Source organism: Rhipicephalus microplus, chromosome 3 (genome assembly GCF_043290135.1).
Source record: "Rhipicephalus microplus isolate Deutch F79 chromosome 3, USDA_Rmic, whole genome shotgun sequence".
Lineage (NCBI taxonomy): Eukaryota > Metazoa > Arthropoda > Arachnida > Ixodida > Ixodidae > Rhipicephalus > Rhipicephalus microplus.
Window position 1 is genome coordinate 278,248,861 of NC_134702.1, and position 27,221 is coordinate 278,276,081.

The following is a 27,221-nucleotide window of genomic DNA, read 5'->3' on the forward strand; positions in this document are numbered from 1 at the left end:
CATTCTTATCTCCTGGCGATAAGGATACAGGGATGACATGATTCTTCAGTTATCTGTGCCGTCTGCCCCATCAAAAAGCTCTATAAGCTCGTCACAAGGCATTGTTTTAGTGAGAGTATTTTGATTGGCTGGCCTAACATCACGCCATTACCGCTCAAACACTGGGACTGTCAGAATTGAAAGTCGTTTCAGGGCAGACGTCTACTGTGGGCTTTTAGACGACCTACTGCTTCCCCCATATCTCGTTGGGGGACCATTCCCACAGAACGATTTCAACCTGCAGCATGATGACTCTTTGATACATCATTTTAAAAATTTTGCTTTCTATTTAGAGTCGCGACGTGGCAGTTCTTGAGTGGCCTCTACAGTCGCCTGACTTAAACATCATTAAAAATGATTAAAAATGTGTGGAGAAACATGAAGCTTGCTATGGCCCACCGCCCTCGGTGCCGTCTGAGCGGATGCACTATTTGGGCAATTTTTTAAGAGGAGTGGGAGCAAATCAGGGCCAACACTAACATTTGTCGGACCCGATACAGCAGCCTCCCCAATATAATGAATGCGGTTATTAGAGCTGGAGGGGATCCTACCCGCTACTGAAAGTTGCTAACTTTGGAAAATGGAGCACACAAGCAATGAGCTTGGTATCCTACTACCTGCAAACTTCATTGCGTTTTTTTTTAATTGTACAGCATTCCAATGCTTCAGAAAAATCACACAAAAACAAATGTATTACCTTTATGAATCTCGATACTTCCAGAGTGTGCAGAGTCGTCACAATGTTCCGTTGCGGAGGCTTGCTGGTCGACAGCTCAGCTAAAATTATTCGGGAGACACAAGTTCGATCGCGGCAGCACGTACCGTGTTTAAACTCGGGGTAAATTCAGAAACCATGGCGCACGCAATTTTAGGCCACGGTAAATATTTCCAGTATTAGAAACTTTTCAGAGCACCACTCAGCGGCGAAATTCTTTCATGGACTAAAACACCACTGACCAAACGAAACCAATACTAAAGAGTTTGCAACAATGTATACATTAAACGGGTATTCTGGCACTGAAACAAGACGGATCAACCACGTCTCAAATATCGTTACTACACAAGACGTTGCGCTGAGCTAAGCGCGCTTCTCTGCAACGTTCGTCGTTTTTCTGGTGCTTTAAGTTTGCTTCATGGCAAAACAAGCATGGCACTTCCGCGCTTTCAACTGAAACGAAGCCTCGCCTCCACGCTTTAGTGCGCCTGCGTCGGTAAGCTTTGACGTGCGGTCGTACCGCTAGCGCTGGCACCTCGAGGAGCGAAGCCACGTGGCACCGTGTTCGTACTAAGAATGGACGGCCCTGTACATTCTGTGGACATTCCGGATTGTCAAGAAATATCTTCTCGACGTTTCACAAGAAAACAGCCAAAATATCCACGAGAGGAAAGATAGATGTGGCTATAAGAGGGAAAAAAAGAGAAAAGTGTGCCCCGTAACTGTCTGCATCAGCGTGCGACACCTCAACAGTAGCTCACACGGGATGGGGGTGAGGGAATTAAAAGGATAGAAGTAAAGGTGTAGAGAGAGACAGAGAGATGCGCTGAGCCAGCGAGCGAGGACATATCGAGGGGATAGGAGAGATAGAAAAGATGGAAACACGGTCACAGGAGTCCGAATATGGGGCACCACTTGCGAGAGCTCTTGTCGGCGTCAGGAGATGGCATAGGGCAAGTCCAGTAGGTCAGAGTTATGCTGTCATCGAGATCGGCGTCAGGAAATGACGTAGGACCAGCCCGGTTGGCCAGAGCTACGCTGACGTCGGAGATCGCGAGGGCACAGCTGGTCGGCACGGAATCCAGCGAGCGAGTCATGCTTACGGCGAGATTCGGGGTGGGAGGTTTCGCGTTTGGTTAGTGGAACGCCCTCTAGCACGGCAATTCAGGGTGTTGCTTCACCGTGCTTGCGATAGATGGTGCGACGCGCTGCTAAATATGGCTGCACACACTGAACTTGCTGTGTTCTGGTGTATTTCACCTAAGGCATGTGGGCGCCGCCATCTTGGGCCCTCAAGTTTAGGTTTTCTTGTTTTTGTATGGACGGTTTCAGTGTTTATAAACAAACTAGCTCGTGCCGAACGGCCTACCTCAACAGAAAGTGCCTTAGGAGTGTTACTCTGGTTTTGCAATAATAACTCAGGGATGCGCAGGGATACATTACTTATGATATACAAACTTTACGTATGCCCAGTTCTGGAGTTCAGTTGCGTTGTGTTTTCCGGATGGGCTGAGTATATTGCTAGAAAGGCTGCGGCTGTTTCTCAGGCTACTTAGGTGTGTTGCGCATACCGTGCTTTATTTGGGAGCTCGAATCATTCCATTTGATGCAAGATTTCGACAGCTTGCCAAACAAATATTTTTAAAACTCTATGATATGCCCCTCTCTCGTTCACAGTTTTCTTCAAATATCCAGATTCTTTATTCAAGCGCCCGTGGCGTCCTTATCAAAGACCCCAAGGCATTTTCGTCGTGTCTCTGTTATCGAATCTTCACGTTTCCCTTCAGCATTTAACTCCCCAAACCCTATGCTCGATGCCAATTGACTTAGTTTTCGATGATAATTTCCTAGAAAATGCTAAGTTACTTCCAAAGCATGTTCTGAAGGGCCTCCTTCAAGACTATCTCAGTCATTTTTCTACTTACGAGGTAATTTCGACGGATGCTATGCAAAATCTTCAGAAGGCTGGAGCCTAGTAGGCATTTTTGTTCATCAGCTTAATTAGTCTTATGCGCTCCGATTGCCTGATTTCACGCCAATTTATCTCGCGCAATCCCTGGCAATTACATTGGCTCTTCGAAAACTAAGTTCTCAGCAATCAAAAGCTATTATTATTTCAGATTCTTTGTCTGTTTGTGCGCATTTAACGTGCGCAAAGCAGTCTCTGTTTCACAGGATATTTTGGTCTCTCGTGCCGCGTAGCCTATCAGAAGTTCAGTTTTTTTTTTTTTTTTGGGGGGGGGGGGGGGGGGAGGGGGGGATTCCGTGGGCATGCTGAAATTGCACTAAATAGAACTGCTGACTTGCTCGCTTCGGCGTCCTTAAATTTTCCGGTGGTACTAGAAGCTCCTCGGTTTGCTTTTATTGCTGCTGAACGATTGAAATGCCTGTTAGTCTTAAAAAACAACGAAACATCGCTCCTACAATAGAACAAATTTCGACACTTTCAATTCACATGGAACACCGCAAAATGTATTTCCCTTCAATGTGAGGTGACCCTCACAAGCTCTTGGTGTGTAGTTCTTCAGTTGAATTATTATCTTCAGAAATCAGGATTTTCATTAACTAACCAAAGTGCAGTTTGCAATGAACTGGAAACAATAGATCACTTCCTTTTAACATGCCGCCGTTTCGCCTCACTCCGCCGAATAATTCTTGGGAGACAGATTGGTGTGCTAGGATTGGCATTTGATACATCCAACCTTTTATCGTTTGAAGACAGTCAGTTGAGTGCGAGCCGCAGTGCTATTCTGTCAGCGCTGCATAAATTCATTCGGGCAACCGGAAGGATACGTTGCTACTGGTACCGCCATATTTATTTATTTGTCCCTCTTCTCAATTTTGCAAATTTTTATATATTTTGGTTTGTCGAACTATTGTTGCCCTTTTCACCTTTTTTTAAGGAACGTTATTATTGTTCTTATCTGACTTTCCTCTCTTTCAGCAAGCATTAAATAAAAAAATTGCATTATAAGGTACAGTGTGGCCAATCCCCCTTGTGGGTATTAGCCAAGAGTTATTTGTCGCGCATTCCTTTGGAGCAACGTCTCGCGGTCAGGGGCTCGACATAGCGCGCGGCAGGTACAGGCTCGATCACTGCTGCAGGTAACACAGCTCGCATGGCCGATGGGCGCCGCGCAAAACATTCATCGTGACGTTCCGATGAGCGCGGCCCAATGCTCCTTGCTATCTCTGACGGAAAATGCGTTAACTACAGGAAAAATTTGTCAGCGAACTTAATTGGGCTAGTTGGTTTTACACGTCCACGATATGGATGCGGTTTGTAGACATGGACAGGGTATTCACAGCGCACATCTTTATTTTTCCTGTCCACGTCTTCGAAGCGCCCCCACATTGTCGACATGCAGGAGAAGAGCTGCTCTATCTATAGTGAAGCTGTTCAGTACGCTTTTCGACTAGAAATGAGAACCTTCCTCCTGTCGAACCCCGAACATACCTGTGTTTTTGTCTAAGCACACAACCTCAGGATAAAACGCTTATTTCTGCACCTGCAGTGTCACACCGGTACTCTTTATATGAAGAGAGATCAGTGGCGATCGGAATCGCTACGCGATCCAAAGTGTTCGTTTGACAGGGAAATTATAAAAAAAAACTATTGATTATGTGATAACATCAACTACGGATGGGTCGCGTGAAGTATAATGGTTTACTTGCGTGTAAGCTATTCATGAATCAACTTTCAAGTTGCACCCATGTAAACCTACAGTATATGTTCACTACGAAAAATAAATTAGTTAGTGTGCGATGTTCATTAGCGGCAGAAGGACAGGCGATCGGTCATTTGCTCGCACAGATGAGGACCGACTTGTTGGCGTCGCTTTCAAAAAAAATCAAATGCAATGACAACAAAACGTGGACACCACAAGGTACAGTGTGCGGCGATTCATGTTAAGCGCGGCTACTTTGTGTCCCATGTTCCTTCGAACACATCATTGATATCGCTCAAGCTATAAAAGAAACTCTTTTGCGATGAATTTCCACTGTTAGCTTTCCCGTTTTGCTAAATTTCAGGCGTCAGTACAACACTTATCTGCCGCGAGTGAAAGACGACAGCGACCGAGGTGCTCCCGGTAGCAGGGGGCCTTCGAATAGTCTAACGTCTGAGTATCACCTCTGTGCCATTAGTCTGCGCTGAGCTTTTCTATGGTTCTGATGAAGTGGGCCGAACAAACCTTCGCGCTCTTGGTGAGAATCCAGTTTTGTCGCGGAATCGCTACAATGCAGGCGCTTTTTCTATCATCATCGGTTGGAAAACAGAATGTTTTCACTAGCATATAAAACTAATTCAGGCTTGATGACTGCATCCTGGCTTGACATATCTCTGCTCGAGTTGCCAGCGCTTCATCGAAATAATTATATCCGCATAAAACATCGAATCACAAGCAGCCGCCACCAGCAACGAAGGCTAAAACCACCCAAAAACAGGCTAAGCCGGATGTTTCCAGAAGTGGTTGATGATGATTTCAGCAGCCATGCCCACTGTAACAAGCAATCAACGGTGTTTCCTGATCTTGGCAAATAAACAATAATTAATAAAAGAACGAAGAAAAAACACGTATAGCTTTGTATGGGGTGACTAAAATGTCTGCTTCTGTGGTGTTCAAGGCGCTTTCCTGCCACCATCCCTCCAGACGCTTTTTCGTAGCAGCAACCGCTTCCCGATGCGGGTGCCCACCTGGTTTCCGGAAACCCAGCGCTATGGCTAGCCTGCAGTCAGCTTCGTTTGGGGCGTGCTTTATACTGAAATTCTATTTATTGATTTTAAATGCGTAACTAACTCACTTGATGATCTCCCTTTGTGGGCGAGTGCCAGCAAAGCTAAAGGCTCATCATCATAACCATGGGGCATCGACCGTAGTTGTTGAGTTTCCTCAGTTTTCTGCGATCTGTCCGCTGGTGTGTAGTGCACTTGGGTGTAGACCCGGGCAGTCAAGCATGACGTGATGCATGGTCTCTTCTGTGCAGTTACACAGCGGACATTTTGTGCCCAAGTTTTCCGCGTACTTCGCTCGTAGGGCTCATGTACGCAGCACCCCGCTACGCGCCTCAAACAGCAGCGCACTTCCCCTGGAGTTGTCATACAGGGCTTTCTTGCTGATGATCTACTTGCTCGCACAGTAGGTCGTCAGAACCCGCGTGCGCCACCCTTTGTGCTCCGCCTCCTTCACTATTTCTCTGACCTTCAGCCATATATTCCTGTAGTGGATCGGTCAGACTAACGGTTATGTCCCATACTGCTCAGCCAGCCACCACGTCCGCTTGATCCACATGCTGTTCACGCTTCGAAGGTGCAGGTAGTTGTACCTCTCCCGGGCCCTACGGCCATCCGGCAGACCACTAAGGCGGAGCTTGTACGCCAGCTTCGCTGTCGCTCCGCGAGCCTAGAAGGATGACCACCCGAGGTCTCCCTGTATAGCCTCCTTTGGTGTGCCACCATGGACTCCCAAAGCAGTGCAGCCGACCTCTCTTTGTCGGGTCTCCAGTGTCAGTCTTACCGACGCCGCGATGCAGACAACCGCATTGCCAAAAGTCAGCGCTGGGACGGCCACGCACTTCCACAGCTCCCGGACCACTTCGTATCGACTAAATGCCCATAGGGCCCTCGAACGCAGAAAGGCACGCCGGCCCGCCGCCTTAGCTCGGAGCTCCCCTTCGTACGCCTGGGTGTAACTGATCGTTGCCGACACCATTATCCCCAGCTACTTGTAGGTCTCTACCCAAGCAATGCTATTGCCCTGCAGCTGCACTCAAGGAATCTACTCTACCTCTCTAGATGGGAACTGCATAGCCACCGACTTCTTTCCACTGAACCTCAGCCCCAGTCTGTTACATTTATTTGTGCCAGCAGGAATTGAAGCTCTGCCACGCTCCCAGCCACCAGCCCCATATCATCAGCAGAAAAGAGGCCAGGCAGTCTTCTATTGCCCGACACGGCCTTTTCCGTGAAACTGAGGTTGACGCCTAGACCGCTTTCTGTCAACCACCTTTCCATTCCAAATATGTATATCATGAAAAGTAGCGGTGACATTGGACAGCCCTGCCGTAGCCCCTGATTAACCTCCATCGGTTGGATGGTGAGGCTCCCCCAGTGAATGACTGTTGTGGCTGCATAGAGCCCCTGGAGCATCCTCAGCCACTCTGCTGGCACCTCCAGGCAGTGGCGTACTAACCCTTTCGCGACTGGTGGGGGGAGGGGGCAAAACTATCAGCTTCTCTCTCTCCTCTCTCTCTCTCCCCTCTCTCTCTCTCTCTCTCTCTATATATATATATATATATATATATATATATATATAGAGAGAGAGAGAGAGAGAGAGAAAAGTAGATGCGCTTCATATCAACTTGTTTATTCAGCCGGCGTTTCGACTTTTTCAAGGCATAATACTATTTACACATTTACGTGCCTTCTGATAACTTCTCCACACAGGAGGGAAGAGGAAAGAAGAAAAATATGGACAACAAAAAAAACAAGAAGAAAGGGAGGAAGAAACGCTAGAAAAAAAAAGAGGAGCATGGCGGGATTGGGAAGGAACAGGAACTCAACAAAGGCGAACGTAAACGAGCTATGCCATCTTTGTCAACAGTACCTCCCAAACACCCACCCTTACCCCAAGTGGATATTTTGACCACCGTTTCTGTATTTCGGCCTCCGGTGCACTCCGCTGGAAACTTGCCCAGTTTTGAAGTTTACGACAAATCGGTGAGTGAGCTTAAGCGCTTCAAGTGCATGTTGGTGGCATTCGAAGATGGAAAGAGCCGGTGATTATGGCGCCCTATCAATATTCAATAAATGCATTGGCTCCTGTCGGGGAAAGAAAAGAAGAAAAAAGGCAAGAAAAAAGAAAAGAGAAAAAAGACCACAGCTTTGGTGACATCAGAGTTAGACTATTGGAAAGCAATTTTCGAACAATCAGAGAGTGGGAACAACGGGAGTCTTACTTTATCTACAAATTCAACGCGATAAAAACAGAATAAATGAACACCCAGGCACTCTTTGAGCGTTACGATCACTAAAAGACGCAAACGCCCCCTTTTAATTAGTACTCTGACCATAGCCTCCCATTACAACAATAATATTACCCCCTAACAAATCTTTTAGCGTTTACATTTGACAATAGAGAAATGGTTTGCCACTTCAAGCACAGCCGGAATGCACAAATAAGTGGTCCCGGATGTCGTACAAGTTCCACCTTTTCTATTTTTTCTTTCTTTCCTTTTTTCTTTTTCTTGCCTTTTTCTTCTTTTCCTTCACTGACAGGAGCCAATGCATATATTGAATATTGATAGCGGCGCCACAATCACCGGATCTTGCAACGCCACCAACATGCACTTGAAGCGCTTAAGCTCTCCCACCGATTTGTCGTAAACTTCAAAAGAGGTCAAGTTTCCAGCGGATTACACCGGAGGGTGAAATAGAGAAACGGTGGTCAAAATGTCCACCGGGGAAAGGGTGGGTGCTCGGGAGGTACTGTTGACAAAGATGGCATAGCTCGTTTACGTTCGCCTTTATTGAGTTCCTGTTCCACCCAATCCCGTCATTCCCGTCTTGCTTCTTTCTAACGTTTCTTCCTCTTTTTTCTTCTTTTTTGTTCTTTTTTCTTTTTTGTTGTTTTCTTCTCTCCCCTTCCCTCCTGTCTCGAAAAGTTATAAGAAAGCACGAAAATGTGTGAATATTAGTATGCCTTGAAAAAGATGGGGCTCCCGTCGAAACGTCGGCTGAATAAACAAGTTATGTGAAAGCACATCTACTTTTATACTTATAACCTTGCGGCAAGCGAAGTCAATATTCTGCATATATATGACGCTATGATGAATAGGAGACGTGGCCTGGCTCATACGCCATGTTTATTCCATTCTGACTTCTTCCTTCTCGGCCTCTACCAACCATCGCTTTATACGTCACATGATTCCCCCTCTCCCCGAAAGAAGTCATGTAAGACGAACAGAAACGAAAGCTGAACATATACGGCTTAGAAGCGAACACTGTCAAAAAGGGGAAATCGTTCCATGTCCCAGGAAAGTACCGAAAACACACTATAGCTTCACAGGATAGTGAAGCAGTCTGTAAAGTGCTGGAGTTCTGGTGGGCGAGGCTGACTGTTGCGTACTGGCCAACAGAAGTACAGCTTGAAGGCCAGAAATGGTGATGACACAGCTATTCCTGCGAGGAACAAACGAGGGTGGAATGCCTTGGTACATTCCTGGCTCGAGTTTCACACACGTCGTGTTCTTTGTCATGAATGGTACGCACGGGGCACTGCCAGTTTGCGTAATCGTTGGCTAACGGGGCGATACTTGCTTCTTTCTGAAAAACAGGGTGTGGTTTGGCGCTGCTTGTGTTGTTTTGTCTCCTGTTGTTTTAATCGCCTTGATAGTAGGCTCCGTCTTGACCTCTGCTGGAGATAATTTGTGTGATGTTTCTTTTCGGGATAATGTCTTAAATCTGATGTGTTCTTTCTCTCGAGGGAAACATCTTGAATTTGTCGACGCTTCACTTGATTCTCTTGCAAATGGCTTTCCTTGAGCTGCGAGCGGACATTCGATGACTGTGGTTGTCCATGTGGGATAGCATGTCGCTCAACCTGGTTGATTTTCTTGTGCTGGTCTTGCTGGTGTTGCGAAAAATGCTGAGGTGGGAGCCCTTCTGGAAAAGACAATGTTTTTCTTGGAAACTTGACGTAGTGTTCACTTCGTAGCTATTGCAATGCTTTTCGAGCAGTGAAGTTAGCAGAACAGACTTGACTGGAGGAATATCACAGGCACCTGCGACACCGTTCATTACGGAGGCTTCTGGCACCCTGTGAGAGTTGGTGCTCCGAGCCTTCTCTGTTTGCATTTTCAGGTGGCTGCGCACTAGATGTTTACACCGCAACAGGCGTGGTTTCATCAGATTTCAGTTCTAAATGCCCGTCTTTCTGTGCAACTAACAATGGGAGCTGTTCTGGCGCATGAATCTGGGCGGTAAACCCATGACTTGGCGTAGCATCGTCCGAGCTCCGCAGCTCTATCCCGAGCGTCGTGAGCGTGCTAAATGTGAGATGGGCGTTGTGAGTCACGAAAAAGCCGAGTGATGGGAAACCAGGAGGTGGGTCAAGGTGGGAAGTAGGCTGCTCAATGCGTGAAGATTGATTTTCCCTCTTCGAGTCGTCATGGGGTTGTTCGGTATTTTCCCCATGCGTCAGCTGGTCTACCGTGAACAAGGCGTCCTTATGACACGAATAGCGACCATTAAAAGCCTTAGAGGCCTGCGTGGTGAAAAACCAGGTGTTGAACCACGTATGCGATGTGAAGCATTGAAGGGCATTGATAGGGTGAGCGACGTCTCGTGTCGTATGTTGGTGCGACAACTTTGGAAATGCCGACTTTCGTACAGAAGGGAGGCGCGCTAGATAGTTGGGTTTTTCTCGAAATACGCATGGTCACCTGTCAGAGAACTCATGTGTCACTTCGTCTTGTGACAGTTGTCGATTCACGCTGGGCTTTCAAATGCTTGAAGACTGCTTAGGAAATCGACGATAGATTGCGGTTGTCTCCAGATTGTTGGCAATAAGTAGGTCTTGGTAATAGCCGTTAAACCGGGCGATCATCTCTTCTTTGATATTTTGCCATGACTCGTCGATATCGAATATGTGGGTAAGGTAACATTTGAATGCCTCACCAGTCACGTAGTTGCTGAAGTTTGTAACCATCTCCCATTCCGACCATGACGCAGCGGTAGCGTAGAGCTCGAACAGGTAGAACCAGTCCTGCACGGGTCCATCATCCACTGCTCCGGTGTACTTGAGAATGTCAAGGTCGGCCGATGGTTCTGTCATGGTACTGGTCACTCTGTCCTGCTAAGAGATGATTTCGTAGTCGATATATGGTCAGGGCGTCTTGTGTAAAACCGCGTCGATGATGAGACACTGATGAAGGAGCTAGGAGGTCTTTATCCTGCCGACTAGTGTGACGCTATGATGAATGGGAGACGTGGCCTGGCTCCTACGCCATGTTTATTCCATTCTGACTTCTTATTTATCGGCCTCTACCAACCATCACTTTACACGTCATATATACATATATATATATATATATATATATGCGTGTGTGTGTGTGTGTGTGTGTTAAAAGAGAGAGAGAGAGAGATCTGCAACGCAGCACAGGGTGCTAAGAATCTCTGGATCTGGACAGGCCGCCATTGGAACCTGAACTTGGCAATGTTTAACGCTACAACCTTATCTAGTGAGGGAAGTCTAGCTGTACTATTCGAGGAGCTAGAGGGTGTTAAATGGGATATAATAGAGCTCAGTGAGGTTAGGAGGACAGATGAGGCCTATACGGTGCTACAGAATGGGCACGTCTTTTGCTATCGGGGCTTGGCAGACAGAAGAGAATGGGGAGTGGGGTTCCTAATTCACAGAAACATAGCTGGCAACATAGAGGAATACTATAGCATTAATGAAAGGGTGGTCGGTATCGTAATTAAACTTAATAAAGATACAAGATGAAGGTGGTACAGGCTTACGCGCCTACATCCAGCCATGATGACGCTTCAGTTGAAAGCTATTATGAAGACGTGGAATCGGCAATGAGTAAGGTAAAAACACAGTATACTATAGTGATGGGCGACTTTAATGCAAAGGTAGGGAAGAAGCAGGCTGGAGACCAGGCAGTAGGAGATTATGGCATCGGTACTAGAAACGCCAGAGGAGAGCTACTAGTAGAATTCGCAGAACGCAATAATTTACGGATTTTGAATACCTTCTACCGAAAACGAGAAAACCGCAAGTGGACATGAAAGAGCCCTAATAGCGAAAATAAGAACGAAATAGACTTTATAATGAGTGCACACAAAGGAATCGTGCAGGATGTGGAAGTGGTTGGCAAGGTACGATGCAGTGACCATAGAATGATATGGTCCCAAATTCGCCTAGACTTGAAGAAGGAACGACAGAAACTGATACGCAAGAAGCCAATCAAAGAACTAGCGCTGAGTGGGAAAGTACAGGAATTCAGAGTGTCGCTTCAGAACAGGTACTCGGCTCTTAATGAGGAAACCAACCTTAGCGTAGATACAATGAATGATAATCTGACGAGTATCATTACGGAGTGTGCAGTGGAAGTTGGAGGCATGGTAGTTAGACAGGACACTACAAGCTTTCCCAGGAAACGAAGAATCTAAGAAGCGTCAAAGCATGAAAGTCTCAAGTACAACAGACAAAATAGAACTGGCAGAGCTTTCGAAGTTGATTAATAGGCGTAAAATATGCGATGTAAGAAGGTATAACATGGAGAGAATTGACACGCTCTGAAAAACGGAGGAAGCGTCAAAGCAGGGAAGAGGAAACTTGGGATAGGCCAAAATTGGATGTATGCACTAAGGGACAAAGAAGGCAAAATAACTACCAATATGGATAGGATACTTAAAATAGCGGAGGAGTTTTACTGAGATCTGTACAGTAGCCGGGACAACCAAGACCTTAATACTATAAGAACTAGCAGTCACCCAGATGACACCCCACCAGTAATGATAGAAGAAGTCAGAAAAGCTCTGGAGAGCCTGCAAAGAGGCAAAGCTGCTGGTGAGGATCAGGTAAGATCAGATCTGCTGAAAGATGGAGGGCAGATTCTGTTAGAAAAACTATCCACCCTGTTTACGAGGTGTCTCCTGACGGGAAGAGTACCAGAGTCTTGGAAGAACGCTAATATCATCTTAATACATAAGAAAGTAGATGATAAGGACTTGAAAAATTACAGGCCGATCAGCTTGCTCTCTGTAGTATACAAGCTATTTACAAAGGTAATTGCTAACAGAGTAAAGAAAACATTATAATTTGATCAACCAAAGGAAAAATCAGGATTTCGAACAGGCTACTCAACAACTGACCACATTCATACTATCAATCAGGTAATAGAGAAATGCGCAGAATATAACCAACCACTATACATAGCCTTCATAGATTACGAAAAGGCGTTTGATTCAGTAGAAATATCAGCCGTCATGCAGACACTGTGGAATAAGGTCGTAGATGAAGTATATATAAACATTCTGGAAGAAATCTACAGGGGATGAACTGCTACCATAGTGCTCCATAAAGAAAGCAACAGAATACCAGTCAAGAAGGCTGTAAGGCAGGGGGACACAATCTCCCCAATGCTATTTACCGCGTGCTTACAGGAGGTTTTCAGAAGCCTAGAATGGGAACAGTTAGGGATAAGAGTTAATGGAGAGTACCTTAGTAACCTGCGCTTCGCCGATGACATTGCATTGCTGAGTAACTCAGGGGACGAATTGCAACTCATGATTACGGAGTTAGACAAGCAGAGCAGAAAGGTGGCTCTTAAATGAATCTGCAGAAAACGAAAGTAATGTACAACAACCTCGGAAAAGAGCAGCGCTTCGAGATAGGTAATAGTGCACTTCAAGTTGTAAAAGACTATGTCTACTCAGGGCAGGTAATAACCGTAGAGCCGAACCACGAGATTGAAGTAACTAGAAGAATAAGAATAGGGTGGAGCACATTTGGCAAGCACTCTCAAATTATGACAGGTAGATTGCCACTATCCCTCAAGAGAAAGGTACATAAGGTACATAACAGCTGTATATCGCCGGTACTTAGCTACGGAGCACCTGGAGACTTACAAAGAGGGTTCAGCTTAAGTTGAGGACGACGCAGCGAGCAATGGAAAAAAATGGTAGGTGTAACCTGAAGAGACAAGAAGAGAGCAGAGTGGATTAGGGAACAAACGGGGGTTAAGGATATCATAGCTGAAATCAAGAAGAGGAAATGGATTCGGGCCGGGCATGTAGCGCGTAGACCGGATAACCGCTGGTCATTAAGGGTAACTGACTGGATTCCCAGAGAAGGCAAACGGGTTAGGGGAAGACAGAAGGTTAGGTGGGCAGATGTGATTAAGAAGTTTGCGGGTATAAATTGGCAGCAGCAAGCACAGGACCGGGTTAACTGGCGGAACATGGGAGAGGCCTTTGTCGTGCAGTGGACGTAGTCAGGCTGATGAACTTCCTCGACGCACTCGCACTTTCATGTGATATGGGATTTTTCATACAACTAGCAATCGTTTAATCGCGCAAAAAAAGGACAGTCAGTTTTAGGCAGCATGCACTAGGACAACACACATATGTTTGTCATGCATGTAATAACATTACACGCGACACTTTTTATGCATCACGATTACATCAGAACTTTCCGAATGAATACAATTAAGTTGATAACGGCCTCCTGAACAGTAAATATTTTGTCAGTAAATGAAATCTTTAAATAACTAAAGGCAGCTCACAAAGAATTCAGTTTTAAATGTGAAGCGATCCTTGAGGAACCAAAGGGATATTGAGCATTGTTATCTACTTAGCTTCCCTCTGAGCTCGTGTCCACTGATTTAGTCGTCACCACTTTGCAAGCATGCCACCGCCACTTCAAGTTGCCTTAAGCAAGACTTATCAGATTTATCAGAGATTAAAGTGGAAACCTTTCTTGGCACTTCTAGTACGGCAAAACTAAAATATTTTTAAAGATTAGTCGCAATCCCGTTCCGACAGCACCTTCGAGAGAGCAGTGGTGATGGTAATTCTTTTCGATGAAAGAAAATTATTTTCGTGAAGCAGCAAATGCTTTGACCGGTCTATGAAAAGTTTTTGTCGTTCCCATCTATAACTGCATCGGCCAGTTGCAGCATAATAAAAAGATGAACAAGTGATGTAATATTGCAGGGTCCTGTTCAGCGCTAGCCTGCTCTGCAGTGCTGCAACACATGGCGGAAAGCGTCGCAAATAGCCTTCAAAAAAAATCGCCACTGCTGAATCGTTGCAAAATTATCACGATATTGTAACTTTTCATCGTAATATATTCTTTTTCTTGTAACAAAGTAATTGAGTGATTACAGTGACAATGGTGAAGAAAAATTTTGCCTTAGTTGTTGTTTTCTCTAGCGTGCAACCGACAGTGATCACTGTCGAAAGTGGGTGAGAGGAGGGGGGGGGGGGCTAGCGCTTTTCTTGCCCCCTGGCTGATACGCCTTTGCCTTCAGGTCCTGTATGATATGCCACAGCTTGGTCTGGTCGATGCTGTCAATCCAGCAGCCGTGTTGGACAGGCGCTTTATTGCTCGATCTAGCTCCCTTAGTGTTCGTAGTGAAGGATGGGGGTATCTGTTGGTCTGCTCTCAGCATGAGGGAGTTGCCTCAACTGAAACTTCTCAGCCATATACCTCTCGATGTAGGGTGTAGAATGCTCTGCCTCATACACGACACCTGTGCTGGTGTCCTGCAGGGAAGTGCTAGCTTGGCTGGCTCCCCTCTGCTGTGCTTTCATATGTCTCTTGGCTGCATCTCTTCCTGCCTCCTTGATTGTCCAGAGCAGCCTTTTGTTGACTACTGCCATTCTTTGCTGCACCGCCCCTGCTATCCCTCTCTTGGCCTCAAGGTATTGATTCAACAGCACCACAATCTCTTTTGTACATGCTCATTGAGATAGGGCATGGCGATGCGCTCGGCAGCGTTGTTTACGGGCTGCAAAAGCGACTGCTACTCCACTGCCCCACCGTGCCTTAGGCCACCGTCTTTCCCTACTGCCTGCTGTGTGCGTCCTTCCCTATGCCTTAGATATAGCACACTGCAACAATTTATACTTGTCCTCATAGCTCTGTACATTCTTGTGTTGGGTTTCCTTTTCCAACAGTTCCACCACTGCGTCAACTGCACTGTCAGACAGAGCCTTTCGGTGGGTAGCCTGCGTTCGACACTTGATGGAGTGGTGCAGAAGGCACGGAGCAAGTGGCCAAAGGACAGTGTGATGTTGTTATGGTCGCTGCCCAGGCTTAGTGTTCAAGCACTATCATTCACCATAGAGCTTAATTTGCCAGTACGCACAATGTTGCCAGAGACCGCCAGGCTCGGGCGAAGCCGTGTATATTGCGATGTGAGTTATAAGGCCATGAGACATGTAGTATGCACCAACTCAACCATTTCCGTGTGCAATTGATTGATATTTCATTTCATTTCATTTATTTTCATTTCATTTATTTACTCTCAAGGCCGAAGCATTACAGAGAGGAGCGGGTATACATCGTACAGAAAATCAGGAAATACAGCAAATCAAAATTATATGCGCACAATGGCGATCTGAAAACCATAAAAGAAAAGAAAGACTGCGTGATGTGAAGAAGAGGCAGGGTGGTTGTAACAACAATGTTCAACATGGTTGCGTCTTTGAATGACACGCGCACACAAAAAACTAACAACAGAAAACACAGCGTGACTTAAGTGGCGAATTTACGCGAAATGGTTAGAGAGGGCATTTTTAAACAGAGTGAGGTCAGTGATAGCAGCGATAGGGGCGGGAAGGTGGTTCCACTCATTTGCAGTTTTCGGGATGAATGATTCAAAATATAAATTCGTGCGGGCGCTAGGAACGCCCACTTTAAACTGATGATCGTTGCGTGAGGAAACGTACGATGGGGGCTGGAAAAGAGTGTTGCTAAAAGACGGAATACAATGAAAGATCTTATGGAACAGGCAGAGGCGAGATATTTTACGCCGCAGTGAGAGAGTGGGTAAGTGAAGATTGGCTTTCATCGAGGTAACACTGGACGTGCGATGGTAGTTGGACATGACAAAACGTGCCGAGCGATTTTGAACCGCCTCGATGCTGTCAGCGAGGTAATTGGTATGTGGATCCCAGACTGATGACGCGTACTCAAGTTTGGGTCGGACTAATGTTTGATAAAGCAGAAGTTTAAGGTTAGTCGGAGCCAAAGAAAAGTTTCTGCGCAGATAACCTAACGTGCGATTCGCATTGTTTGTAATATAATCGACATGCGTGTTCCAAGAAAGATTGTTAGAAATATATACTCCTAGGTACTTGTAGGACGAAACCAGATCGAGATTGCTGTGGTTAAGTGTGTAGTCGCACGGTACATTATGAGAAATACAACGGGAAATTCGCATAGCCTTGCATTTAGTAACGTTTAGCTTCATTAACCATGCGTCGCACCATGATGAAATGTGATCCAGGTCTGTTTGAAGGGCAAGATTATCTGCGATAGTCCGGATTTCACGGTAAATTACACAGTCATCGGCAAATAGTTTGATGGATGATGAGATGTCTTTAGGTAAGTCGTTGATGTAGATAAGAAATAGTAGGGGACCAAGAACTGAACCTTGCGGAACGCCGGACGTTACGGGGCTAGTCGGGGAACAATGGTCGTTAGCAGTTACAAACTGGGTGCGGTTAGATAAGAAACATTCAATCCACTTTAAGACGTTAGCATCAATATTTAGCGCGTTTAGTTTCAGAAGAAGTAACTTGTGGCAGACGGTATCAAAGGCTTTTGAAAAATCTATGAAGACACAATCAACAGTAGATGAACGATCAGCAGCAGAGAATAAATCGTTAGTGAAGGCCAGAAGCTGTGTCTCACATGAATAATATTTCCTAAACCCGTGTTGGTGAATGCTAAAGAAGGCGTTACTTTCAAGATAACTCACGACGTGGGTGTAAATTACATGTTCGAGAAGTTTGCATGGTACACTGGTTAGTGAAATGGGGCGATAGTTCCCGGGACTATGAGCGTTTCCTGATTTAAACAAGGGAACCACCTTCCCCACCTTCCAGTCCTCTGGGAGAACACATTCTTCTAATGACTGATCAAAAAGTCTCGACAGAATAATTGAGGAATGAATGTCAGTGTTTTTCAAAAATTTAGAAGAAATGCCATCGACGCCAGGTGACGACGAAATTTTTAAGTTTTGGATCAACTTGCGTATGCCGGCCCGGTCAACGTGTACAGAATTCATCACAATGAAATCGCGAGCTTGAACACCTGGAAGGACGGCAGGAGTAGTGCTCGTAAAGAATGAAGAAAATGCATGGTTAAGGGTGATACAAACGTTTTCACTGGAAACTACTTCGTCCGTGTCAGTGGTAAGTTCAATCTGTTTCCTATCGCCCCCATTAACGACCTGCCAAAATTTGTGGGGATTGTTTTGCAGAATTAACGGTAGCGTTTGCTGAAGGAAGGACTCCTTTGCCGCGGATAAAGCACGCCCGTATTCATCGGCTACCTTTTTGTAAACCTCCCATCTTTCAGATAAATTAGAACGCTTGGCTTGGCGGTAAACGCGCTTCTTTTTATTGGACAGGCGTTTCAATGTTGGCGTGAACCACGGTGATTGACTGTTACATGCGATTTCGCGTAGTGGTATGTGCTTGTTAACGAGTTCGGCAACTTTATTTTTAAACAGCATCCAGTTATTGTTGACAGATCTTTGGTTGAAGTCTTCTAGAAAAACGGAGGTGAAATGTTCAAGTTCGGTATTAATGGTTCCGTAATCAGCTCTACTGTAGTCCCTGAATCGCTTTTTACTTTTTTGTTTACGGGGCGATGCGCAGGGGAGGTTGAAAATGATTGCTTCGTGATCACTGAGGCCTGGCAAAACAGAAAGCGATTGCACGAGATCGGGGTGAGAAGTCAGAACTAAGTCTAAAGTTGAAGCACTTGAATGTGTAATGCGAGTTGGGCACATAACCAGCTGCGTTAAATTGAATTGCGTGCATGTGTTAAAGAAGCAGGCGCTTTCAGAGGAGCCAGAGCCAGGCGATAAATGGGAGTTGTTCCACGAAATATCAGGAAAGTTAAAATCACCTAGGATTAAAAATGGTGTGGCAGGGAACCTGACGTGCAAGTCACTCAAGACGTCATGAAAATCATTGGAAAAACCAGATGGCGCATTCGGAGGGCGATAGATATGTGTGGTTTAACGTCCCAAAACCACCATATGATAATGAGAGACGCCGTAGTGGAGGGCTCCGGAAATTTCTACCACCTGCGGTTCTTCAACGAGCACCCAAATCTGAGCACACAGGCCTACAACATTTCCGCCTCCATCGGAAATGCAGCCGCCGCAACCGGGATTCGAAGCCGCGACCTGCGGGCACAGCCGAGACCTTAGCCACTAGACCACCGTGGCGGGGCCCATTTTCATGTGTATGCGTCTGCCGTAACATGGTTCGTTTAGCTGTTAAAAGATGCAAAACAGAAAGGTTAACAGCCCAGACACTGAAACTCCTCCTTAAAATGCTCTATAGACCGCAAGCGTAACCATTTGGAATGGATATCGCTTTTATTTAAAAACGAATATTTTTTACATAGAATCAGTCTCGGAACTTCACGGACAAAAGTTGTACCTAAAAGCTTTCGAATGACTTGGCTTCATTCGAGAAAAGGAAGGGTTTATCTTCTTTTGTTTTCTTTTGCAACTTTCGTTGCACTTGCATCACCCAATGATTTGGACGTTGAGTTACGCAAAACGCTATAGTTACGCAGAGGTGTCAACGTTCGTGGACGCGAGGCGAACTGCGTTCTTGAGGAAAGTTGATTGAGCGCCACAGGTTAGTAAAAATAGTTTTGCTGCCGTGAGGTCTCTTCACAAAAAAAAATCTCTGCAGCAGTGCTAAATACATCCTTAAGAAATTGTGCTTCAAATTAACTTCTGAATGGTGCCCTCGGGAAAAACCAATTACCAGTACATTTGGCGTTGTGAAACGCCGAAAAAAAGATGTATCTAGTGCATTATTGAAATACCGCTGTCAGTGGTGCTTCGTATACGAAATGATCGTTCGTTACGGACGCTATCATCGCAGAACTTGTAAGACAAAGCTAGCACGTAATGCACCCTGTAGTCATGCTTGTGTTGTTCCGAGAAAGTGTGGACTAATGTAACGTTCGCGTGTCAAACTGAGCAGCATGTCATAAAATGTTCTAATATCAAATAGCTCGCTCCACTGTGTGCAGATATACTGCAAAGGATACGGACTTCTTGAACCGACCGCAGGCCCTCCGCCATGATGACTGGATCAGCAAGGCTGCAGCACCTGCAAATACCAGTGCCTTCAGAAGGGAGCTGACAACGTGCGGTTGTGTATGAAGTTTCTTACATCAACCTTTCGTATTCGGAATTTGTAGCGTATAAATGTGTAGTGGTGCGTAATAAATCCTGGTGGAAATGATCTTCGGGGCAAACTGCTGGAGAAGACCGCGTAACAAGGCCGTTCAATTAGCGGAATTCGTGCACTTAAGTTGCCACGTGTGACAGGGATACACAACTTAAGTGCAATTTGAGCGAGTGCACATCCCGTCTTGTGAAGCGCGCCTTCCGTCATCAGAACCTTGATAAACCATGCAAATCAACATTCCTGACGCGTGTGCCGGCGAAACCGACCGATGCGGCCAACTGCATCTGGCTTTCGCCAGCGTATCGCCGAAAAAGTGCTCAGAACAGCGTATCATAGTAAATATAGCTAATTCTGCAACGATAATCAAGCGTCCCATATGAAGCGCCTGTAAACAGGACCACGAGCAGCGCAACAGCAAGTCCTGATGACGGGCCCATGTCGAGGCACACTGCAGAAGTCGCGTGTCGATTCGGCAAAGTTATATTATATTCAAACGATTCAAGCAACGCGCCTAACTGGGAAAGTGAATGACGTCACTTTTGTTCGGTGCAGGAACCGTTTCTGTGTGAAGGCGGCTGGTGCACCACGTCCATAAACATGCGGCGCAGTAATCTCTGATTTAGGAATACCCCCCCCCCCCTCACGCTTTCCGAAGATCGAACGAACAATGGCATAGTGAACTGGATGTCTTCATACTACACAAAATTATGATATTTATGAGTAGTAGGCACCATGCAAGTGTGCGCACGTAGTTTCATCAAGAAGGCCTTAAAAATCCTCCAAAAATTAAGGCGCACGCCGCTCTTCCAGCTTCAGCTGCGACTGAGCGGCGAGCGCTATGCGCAGGTTTGAGGTTTTCCTTTTTTTTTCCCCGAGTTACTGACTGTGCTTCGCAAAAGTACACATGTCCACAAAGTGGACAAATTTTGAAAAGCTCTCCAGGCAGCAAAATTCTAAAACTCAGGAGACTATCTAACGTGTAATGCGAGAGAATCAAGAGCCAAAGCAACAGTTGGCTCTGGTGCTGTATCGTTTAAGTACACTTACAGCTGCCCCACCTGCGTCTTTTCCACCCCTATCCATCTCCCTTCTATCATAGAGCCTGATATGGCAGCCGAGTCAGGGACCGATATTATAAATTCATCCTTACAGCCCACAAAAAAAGAAAAGAACAGAGCAGCCCGAGTCATAGGAAGATGATTTTAAATGCACCAGTCAAAAAATTCAGAAAGAACACCGGGAACTCAAACAAAAGGTTGATCTAGGCTTCATGCAAATCGCTGAACGCTTCATTAGGATATAGATTATTCTATACGTGTTAGTTGCTCGGCTCGAATCTTCCCCTCAAACCTCTTCAACGCCTTCGCAGTCCAAACCCCCTACTGCACTCTTGCGTCATCCTCACTCTGCATATGGCAATGGGATTGTCGGGAATTAAGAAACAAGAGAGACAACATCTCACTTTATATACAGCGGTCTACACGCTGTAATCTTCGTACAGTAGCCCTTAAAAGCATGCAAACCTCTCGGCTATCAGGCTGTACATTCGCATCCTAGCTCCCCGGGGGCCGCCACATACAGGAATATCTCGTTTATAGCGCATGATCTCTCCGATCTTTACAGTGACTGCCTTCTTCTTGAACTTCTCCCGCGTCGTACATGACAAGGCACATATTTTATTTTAAATATTTATTCTCATCCAAGAGATGGCCTCACTGCTGTTTTTGAAGCGATCGATAGGGCCATCCAAATAGCAAGCTCCACTCCCATAGTTGTAACGGGTGATTTTAATGCCCCGCACGTAGATTGGGGTTACAGGAGAAACACTCGGAAGGGCACCAGCCTTTTTCAATACATTCAGCAAAACAGGTGCATCCTAGTCACTGATTGCATGCTATCAACGCGCATTGGCAACAGTGTGAGCAGAGATACCACCCCTGACCTTACTTTCACTAAGAACGTGCGACAAGCTAACTGAACACACAGTGGAGTCCACCTCGGCAGTGATCATTATATCTGAACAATTACATTGTCCCATACCAATTTTGGTCCACAGTTTTATTTAAAACCTATTGTCGACTGGGACAAATTTCGTAAAAACCGAGACCGAAACCCGAAAAAAGAAATTCAGAACTACAAAGACTGGGCATCTAGCATAACCAGGCTCTTAGCGATAAAGTAGCCCCAGCAGCACATATGCGTGATCCTGTACGCAGCAGGCTACTCCGCCTATGGGAGAGGTCTTTGAAGAAACGATGGCTCAAGCAAAAATATAATCCCAAACTAAAACGAAAAATAGCACAAACGCTCCAGCTTGTAACTGAACATGCGGCCGAGCTTTCATCGCACCAATGGAACCAGATATGCTACCGACTTGACGGCACTCTACATATGAAGAACTCCTGGTCCCTGCTTCACCCATGCTCCTCGCGATCTGAAAGTAATAAGCTAATTACGAAACTCCTATTTTAGGTAAAGAAACAAGGACAAGACATTGAAACTGCTCTTAAAACTATGTATTTCCCTGGCCCAAGGCGAGAATCGTTACCTACCTACAAAGGAGCTCCCAATCCTGCAGACTTAGATGAACCGATTGCAGAGGCGGAAGTTTGGGCTGCACTAAGCAAACTTCGCACCACATCCGCTCCAGGACTAGATGGAATTGCGAACAAAACACTCCGACATTTAGACTCCAAGTCTTGGGCTGCTCTTACCGATTACATGAATCAACAGTGGGAACAGGGCACGCTGCCCCAGGAATTGCGGTCAACTAAGGTGACTTCAAACATAATAAGCCGTTAGACCTTAATATTTTGAGACCGATTTCTCTTACCTCATGCACAGGAAAATTGATGGAGAATGCAATTCTCAATCGCCTTAACCGCTACACGGGAAAAAAAAAAAACTCTTTCCCTTCATCATGCATGGCTTCCGAGCGGTACTCTCTACTCAGAATGTCATTCTGCAGCTTAAGGAGGATGTGCTAAATCCTACTTTCCCACACATCACCAGAGCCATCCTCGCATTGTAACTGACAAAGGCTTTCTATAATGTTTCTCACTCCTCGATTTTACAATCTCTTAGCGAACTAAACGAAGGCTCTCGTACGCACAGGTATGTCACTGCCTTTCTCAGCAACAGGTCTGTCCGCTTAAAATTAGGCACTTTCAAAACCGACCCCTTTACGCTAGGTAGTAAGGGAACGCCCCAGGGATCGGCGTTGTTCCCGTTCCTTTTTAACGTTACTCTCATGCCGCTAGCGCGGAAACTTGCCAAACTACCTTCCACCAATCACTCTTTGTACGCGTATGACATCACCATCTGGGTCAATTCCGGCTACCATGGCGAAATCGAATCAAAGCTTCAGTTGGCCGCTGACACTGTTGTTAAGCACGCCAACAGTATTGGGCTCACCTGCTCGGCGAATGAATCAGAACTCGTAGTAATTTACTTTAAAAAGCAGAAGACATGTGACATTCAAGTCATACTTCAAATAAAATCAAAATTTTAGGCCTTAATATTTCCGGCAACGGTTTCAACACCGACACCATAAAGTTAATCCGCACTTCATTCCACAATGCAGCTTCCCTCATTAAGCGCATCGCCGATCGTCATAGCGGCCTGAGGGAAGCAGACACACGCCACCTCATTCATGCCTTAAGCATATGCAGAAATACCTATTCCATCCCTTACCTCTATCTATACCGAGCAACTTGACAGACTCATTCACTCTGCCTATAAAACTGCTCTCTATCTCCCTAAACCAACAGCCACGGATAAATTACTTCAACTTGGGTTGCACAACCTTCTGGGAGAGCTTGTAGAGGCGCATCTTTTCAGTCAGTATGAAAGATTATCGCTTTTCAAAAACGGGTCAAGTACTCCTGCGCCGACTTGGAATCAGCGTTCCTGGTCACGCACGCAGTTCCAGTCGCTGTTAGCCGCAACCTTTTAATCCCGCCACTCCCCGAAAACACTCACCAAGAACATAATCGAGTGCGACGGGAAGCTAGAGCCCTTCACAAGCGCTGCCCTCCTAATTCTCCCGCAGTCGACACGGCCGAATATGCAGATCATCGAGCTTTCGCCATAGCCGTTGTAGACGGATTTCAAAAACTGGTCGCTATTGCGTCCCTTCCAAATTCGACAGAATCTCTGGAAGGAGAGGAGGTGGCAATAGCTTTAGCCATTGTTCACTCTGCCGCTGAGTATATTTTTTTCGGATACAAAAACTGCAATTCGTAATTTCGCCACTCTCGAAATTCATTCTCCGGCAGCTAAAACTATTGAATTATCTTCTCCACTCGATCGCCTCATCCCCCTCCCCTGAGTCCCTGCGCACTGTGGACACCCAGGCAACACGGCCGCTCACACCCAAGCATGAGCACTCGCCAACCAGGCTCACAGCGACCTGCCTTCGCTTCGAAGTGCCAGAGATCGACTCCTCAGATATCCCGATGTGACGCTATTTTACCGAAATTCCTGTCTAGCGTACCCCCCACCACATAAATCTCTTTCCAGAAGTGACCAGGTTTTGTGGCGCAGACTTCAAACGGCCACAGTGACGGCATCATTTTATTCTCTCCATTTCACGCATGGTGAAACCTTTCCTCATGGAAACTTATGTCCCAGCACCAGAGCCGACTTCCATTCCGTATGTTTAAGTTGTCCGAACAAACCCAAGCCCCCGTGCCAAGAGTCAGAACACCAAGAGCGATGGGAGGCTCCTTTGCACAGCTCGAAACCGGGGTTAAAGCTCCGGACTGTGAGCTGACCCAAAAAGGTCGCCGAAGCACAGAAGTGTCCGGCCACCAAGAGCAGCTCGACGGCCCGTCGTCGTCCTGCTTTCACTTCCCCTGCCACTCCCCATCACATGATTTTACCATGGATCAATAAAGTTGCCTATTTATCTCCAGACATATGCAATCACTTTACTTTGCGCGTGCACCACAATATGCAAATCAACCAGCCCTTTCTTGCACGTCCTTCAAGCACATGAAAGGCGCAATCACATATCATCGCACGCAAGAAAATTTGGTCCGACAAGGCGCAGACAAGCTTAATTTCCGCTGCCTTTTGGCTGCATTAGGGAACCTCCGGGCCCTCTCGAATTTTTATCCAGTTTATTGTCGTTTTTTATTCATAACCTTCCGCGGAACACACGAGTTATACTTATAAGAAATGGTAGGCGTGCGTACTTCGCGAATGTATTGGTTACCAAATTGTGTTGTTATCACAGGCGTATGCACAGCAAAAATTCGTCTGAGCCCCCCATTCTGTGCACACGCCTCTGCTTTTTTATTCCTAATATTGCTTTTATGCTGACAAATTCGTGAACATGGGGTGGGAGCTGGAGACGACGTTTTGAAAAGTGGTCTTCTTTTAAATGCGATATACGTTTGAACTCAGTCTGACTTGAAAATCGTGACTAATAACTTCCGTGTTTTCTGTTCTTTGACCCTTCAGCTTATCGCCTTCGACTATATATGTCCGATGAGCATTCGCAATATTGAACCATATAAACACTCATTCATTCATCCCTATGGTAAGAAATAAGAAATGTTTTGCTATTCGCTTACTCACGATTTCATGCGACATCAAACAGCGGTGGACCAAAAGATGCTTCTATAAGTAGCCACGGACGCTGTTTAAAACTACAACAGACGACACGGTCACTGCCTTAGGATAACCCAGTAACATCTGCATGTATGCATTTAAATTTAGAATTAAAAACCTTGAGTAGACGTATAAGTATTAAAAAAAAAATTACCTAATGACGGCATATTTAAATGCTTGCTAGATATGAGTCGCCATCTGCGGCCAAATGGCGAAGCTTGACGGCCGCAAAGGAGCGATCAACCGCCAGGCATGCATGAACGAAGCAGTGAGGGTGCCAGCAGCTGCCCCTTTAACGTTGGTTTCGCTGCATTAACGCTGATCCTCCGTATCCCGCTGCTCCAGATCAGCGCAAGTGGCAAGATCCGAGTAAAGTTTATTTTTCAGGGACTTTAGATCCGAGTGGCTGCGCAGCGGCCTCATTTAATCAGATCTTTCTTAAACGGCACCCCTGTGGGCCGCATGTAAAAGTGACGACGAGGATCCGGGAGATCGCGACGACAACGGTGAGATTTTGTTTTTTGTTCCCACTGTCTTTCTTCCTCATCTGACGTCAGCGTCAGCGTTTATCATATGCAGTCCCGTGCGCCCATGTGGTACTATGCTGTTATCGTGCGAGCCGAGATATTTTCCTCCGCGTGGGCGTCTTCTTCGTCGGCGCACAAGCGAAGTGGCCAGCAACACGATCGAACGTGTGTTTGATGTTCGCTGTAAATTGAACTGGTTCTCGGGACATGTGTGCTATACTTTTGCGGTAGCATCGTGGCGTGGCGGATTTCGATAGAAAGGGACGAACAGTTGCCCTGCATTGAATGGGGGACACCAAGCGCTTGCAATATTTTTTTTAAATAGTTACCTAGCCACAATTTGTATATTTGTATGACCTGCGGGTATGTGCCTTAGAGCGGCGTACGCGAAAACAGTCAGCATAAACGTGTATGTGCCAAAAAAATCAAGTGCCACTCCTCACCACTAATCCAAAATAGAAAAAAAAACTTTCATCATAAAGTGGGAACAGAAATTGGTTCAATCCACAGCTCACTCGTTTCTTAAAAATTGAGAAGGCAACGGCTGTGAAGGGATGGCGGTGAGCCGAAGAAGTACCCGAGTAGGTGCAACTGCAGAATGCTATGGAACGGGAAAGGTCTGCTGTGAGGAGACCTCGAAGCAGTTGGAGGCTGCCTACGACAATGTGCCTGAAGATCTATGATAGTGGCGAACACTTGGTTTCAGCGAGAGGCTCTGTCTATGGAGTTTGGACATCTATGCACTCGTGTGTGACCGTCCGTGGTTCAGCTGAGAATGTAGTAGAAACAACCGAGCATCATCTACCTAGGAACGACTGAGAAGAAACCTAAAAACAACCTGCATTGCCTAGCTAAGACCTTGAAAGAAGAAAGCAGATTAGTGTCCAGAATCGTCCAGTCTCGCTGTTTCAAACTTCGTGCAGCTTAGTTCAGGCTTCGCTAAATTAGAAAAAAAAAAAAGCACTTCTTTACGTATCTGTGTGCTCTCTTTCATGCGCAGGTTGTGTTGAAGAAAAGCAAAATAAGACATCATTGGCAAATGACGTAGCAGCAACAATTTCTAATTAACATTGTATAATAGGTCATCTAACATAAAAGTGTTCACTAGAGCAGTCATTTGAGCCGCTATAAATATATGCTCTATCAACGCAGTGCACTGCCATGACCAGCACAAATATGACACAGTCACACCGCATGTGCCACTGAGGAGATTCGACTTGCAGGAAAGCAATACATAGATAGGTAAACGTACATAGTAAGTGGGATAGAAATTCTACAACACATGGCACAATTTAGGTGTGTAACTTTACAGAAAGGATTACTAAAATGCTGGCAAAACCTCTTAATAGCTGTCAAC

The 27,221-nt window shown here is 45.9% G+C and overlaps 2 protein-coding genes across 2 annotated transcripts in view; one reads left to right on the forward strand and one right to left on the reverse strand.

The window, feature by feature from the left end:
- The window catches only part of LOC142804282 (putative ATP-dependent DNA helicase HFM1), a 218,569-nt gene extending 198,934 nt beyond the window's left edge, over positions 1-19,635 (reverse strand). Inside the window, exon 1 of the mRNA XM_075891030.1 lies at positions 19,579-19,635. Within this exon, the coding sequence (XP_075747145.1) occupies positions 19,579-19,612 (34 nt within the window). The 5' untranslated portion in view covers positions 19,613-19,635. The remainder of the gene's footprint in view (positions 1-19,578) is intronic.
- Positions 19,636-25,598: 5,963 nt separating this feature from the next.
- The window catches only part of LOC119159798 (CUE domain-containing protein 1), a 143,569-nt gene continuing 141,946 nt past the window's right edge, over positions 25,599-27,221 (forward strand). The window contains exon 1 of the mRNA XM_075891031.1: positions 25,599-25,843. The gene's annotated coding sequence lies outside the window, so the exon portion shown is untranslated. The remainder of the gene's footprint in view (positions 25,844-27,221) is intronic.